This window comes from Mus caroli, chromosome 2, assembly GCF_900094665.2.
Source record: "Mus caroli chromosome 2, CAROLI_EIJ_v1.1, whole genome shotgun sequence".
In the NCBI taxonomy this organism is placed as follows: domain Eukaryota; kingdom Metazoa; phylum Chordata; class Mammalia; order Rodentia; family Muridae; genus Mus; species Mus caroli.
In genome coordinates, this window is record NC_034571.1 from 142665167 (window position 1) to 142668850 (window position 3684).

At 42.3% G+C, this 3684-nt stretch overlaps 1 protein-coding gene across 2 annotated transcripts in view; it reads right to left on the reverse strand.

Annotated features, from left to right (window-relative positions):
• Window positions 1-3684, reverse strand: part of Apmap (adipocyte plasma membrane associated protein) — a 26321-nt gene that overhangs the window by 8129 nt on the left and 14508 nt on the right. For both annotated transcript variants that reach the window (XM_021150422.2, XM_021150432.2), the window contains exon 3: window positions 3134-3249. In XM_021150422.2, coding sequence (XP_021006081.1) covers window positions 3134-3249 — 116 coding nt within the window. The remainder of the gene's footprint in view (window positions 1-3133; window positions 3250-3684) is intronic.

The following is a 3684-nucleotide window of genomic DNA, read 5'->3' on the forward strand; positions in this document are numbered from 1 at the left end:
CATATGTAGCAGAAGATGGCCTAGTCAGCCATCATTGGGAAGAGAGGCCCCTTGGTCTTGCAAACTTTATATGCCTCAGTACAGGGGAACACCAGGGCCAAGAAGTGGGAGTGTATGGGTAGTGGAGGGGGGGAGGGTATGGGGGACTTTTGGGATAGCATTTGAAATGTAAAATAAGAAAATACCTAATTTTAAAAAATTAAAGAAATTAAAAAACTGGTGAACTCTACCTTAAAAAATTACAGCCAAATATCTAAAATTTGCTTCAGAAGACAGAAGCTGAAATGATACTTCTTACCTTATTCTACAAGTTACAACTTCTGTATTGCCCTAAAAAAGACACTAAGGGAGACTATCAGCCACTATCCACAAACACAGACACAAAAGGCACCTGAAGAGAATGTATGACTCTAATGCTACAAGGTTCTGAAAACAGCAAACAACGCAGAAATTTAAGTCACTAGTAGCCAAAAGTTAAAGAGGGAAGAACAACACAGGTAAATTTTAGGACAGTGAAAATATCTTGTATGATGGCATTACAAATCTGTCCAAATCCCAGAGTACCCAATGCCAATAGTGACCCCTAACTAAAACTGACAGTGGCAACAGCAGCATAGCTCTGGAAGGTGACAGCCGTGAGAAGGCAAAGCCTGCACACTGAGCCCAGCACCCACTCTGATGACATCTCTATTTTTTTGTTCCATCATGAAAAATAGTTTGTCTGGTCAAAAGCCTAAGGCTGAGAAGCTAGAAGTCCTTTAGGGGAACCAACTATACTATTTTGCTAAGTAGAAATGGTATCATACTGCCTTCTACACATATATGTTTGCACACATAGATTAGTGTTGCCCTCAGCCTTGGTCAGAGCTTTTCTCTGCAGTGGGTGATGGCTAATGCAGACTTCAACTGGTCAAATTGTCACTGAAGGTAAGTGACTGCTGAGTGCTCAAGCCTCAGAAGACATCCACATAACTGTCCCTCTAAGGCTCAAGAAACATCCCAGGAGAGAGGAACCGAAAGACTATAAAAGCCACAGGATGGGGAAGAATTCGGAGAAGCACTGTCTCATACATGTGGCATGGCTGTCACCTGCATGAACTCAGAAGCTCTGATTACCTGGACAGGAAGGGCTCTGTCAACATTTCATCATGGACTAGGGCGGGGCTCCTGAGTAATCCCCTGAGGATATACTGCAGTTAGAGGGTGCTGAGAGGAGAGTAGTTTTCTCCAGTGATACAGCCAGTTACACTGCCCTGTCCTAGTAGATAACCCCCATGCATACTCTTGCAAGGAACCCTACTTAAGCTCAGTGGGCCATTTAAAGGTAAACAAATAAAAACACGAACAGAAACAAATAAAACACAAACAGAAAGATGTGAAAAGAGACGACTTGGTAGGAAGAACAAAGTGTTCAGAGGGCGTGAAAATGAGTAAAAGAGAGTGAGGGGGTGAAAATGACAAAAATATATGTGTGCTTGAAGTTATCAAAGATAATAATAAATATATAAAACTGAAACAATTTTTTGAACATTTCTGACAGAGAATTAACAAAGTAGGTTTTATAACTTTGAGGTTAAAAGCACTCTCGTGGTTCATCTTGGACCCCTATTTGTGAAGAATTCAAAACTCACTGTCTAGAAAGAATCTCTGCACTACTGCTGCTAAAGTGTTGATGTTAGTGAAAATAACATAATTGCTGAAAAACATTTTTAAAAATGGTTCACTTGAAAACAGATGAAGTATGCTAATTGATGGTTGCTCTCCTAGCACTCGTCCCCAGGCAGGCAGCACCTGCCACCCTCCCCCAGGACACCGTTCACACAATGCTGCTGCAGCAGTAGCAGGTGTCTGTGTGCCCACTTATGCCTCACATCCACAAGAACAGCAGCAGAGAGGTAGCCTTGGGTCCACACCAAAAATGTCACCCGGTACACAGCTCTTCAATATGGAGAGAGGGAGAATGGATGCAGTCTCTAAGGCAGCAAAGGCCAACAAGCAACACTTACAAGTTCCAGTGGGACAACAGCACTGGCTCCTCACCACGACTGATGAACCTTACCAACAAATGCCAAGACCTTTTAAGAGAAACAGAAGTTCTACCATGAAGTCCTTACTCTTACTGGAAAAAAAATGTATTTCACAAGCCATATAACAAAGCAACAGCAACTACAGAAATGAGCAGCCAGTGGGTCTGGAGGGAAAAAGCAGGTGCAGAACAAGAGTCTGCCAAACACCTATGCAGCAGTGGCTCTGGCCAGCTGAGAAACAAAACTAAGTGCACAGCACACAATGTCCACAGTCACTGCCCAGGGACTGTAACAGACTCAGGGATGCAGCATTTCAAAGCTGCTACTCAGAAATCCCCAACCCAGTCTAAGTTTGTTCAACTCATTAACTGTGTCCTTTCACTACTAAGCTTAATTCTCATCCTAATCAACAAAAAACAATAACACAGACACACACACAAGCCCTACTGCCTGACTGCAGAATCAAACACATTTACATCAGACCCAATTCTTGTTTTCAGAAGACCCATCCTGAGATGGATGGTTTAGTGGAGATACTGAGAACCTCTATTGTTCACTTCAAAATAAGACCCGTGCAAAACAAAGACAAAGGGAGCAAAGAGCTAGGGTGCTATCAAAGAACACCTACCTAACTAACTAGATAACTCACTGTCAGTGTCTGCATCTGCCTTTTGCCTCCTTACAATACTAAGCAGAAGAAAGGACTCTGTATAAGTTAACTCAAAATCACCCAGTGCAGCTGGGCAGTGGTAGTGAATACCTTTAATCCTAGCACGCAGGAGGGAGAGCAAGCAGATCTCTGAGTTTAATTCCAGCTCTATAGAACAAGTTCCAAAATAGGCAAGGCTACTCAGAGAAACCATGTCTTGAAAAACAAAACAAACAAAACAACAATAAAAATTACAAAAAAAGGAATGCAAATCAGACAGAGAATTAGAGAGTTGTTCCCTTGAGATGTTCACAGGTGAGATTCAAGCCCAGAGCTCCCTCCCCTATCTGGGAGCTGTGTACCACTGCAGCTACTCTCATAGAACCCACCACCCTGAGCAGCAGTGGCAACCTGAAAATCAGCCAAGTGTACTCTACAGGTCCCCTGGATTACTTACCCCCAATATTTACTATGGATTCTGGTCCACTAAGTTGGTTTTCAAATAGCCTTTCTGCTTGCCGCAACTTCGTATTTGGATGCAGAACACCAAACATGAAAGGGGGTTCTTTGAAGCTGTAAAATAATACAATTGCAGGATTTTGTGTATAGAAATATTTATGAAGAAAAATGTTTCCTAAGGACCCATGGCATGTCTAGTTCCCTGTTTTGACACACAGAACACATTCCCAAAACATCTTTGAATGCCAGAAAATTAAAGGTTAAGGGGAAAAATTAAAGAATGTCAGAAAAGATTACACTAGGAAATAATTAACAAAAACATTGCAAGTCCCCATACCGCAGACATCCTGAGGGTCTGTCTCATCACCATCCATGGCCTCAAGACAGTTAAACAGACTCTCACTCTGTGACGCAGACAGCTCTGTAACTAGTTCTCTTTTTTTGTTGTTTTTTTGGTTTTTTTTGTTGTTGTTGTTGTTCTGTTTTTCGAGACAGGATTTCTCTGTAGCCCTGGCTATCCTGGAACTCACTTTGTAGACCAGGCTGGCC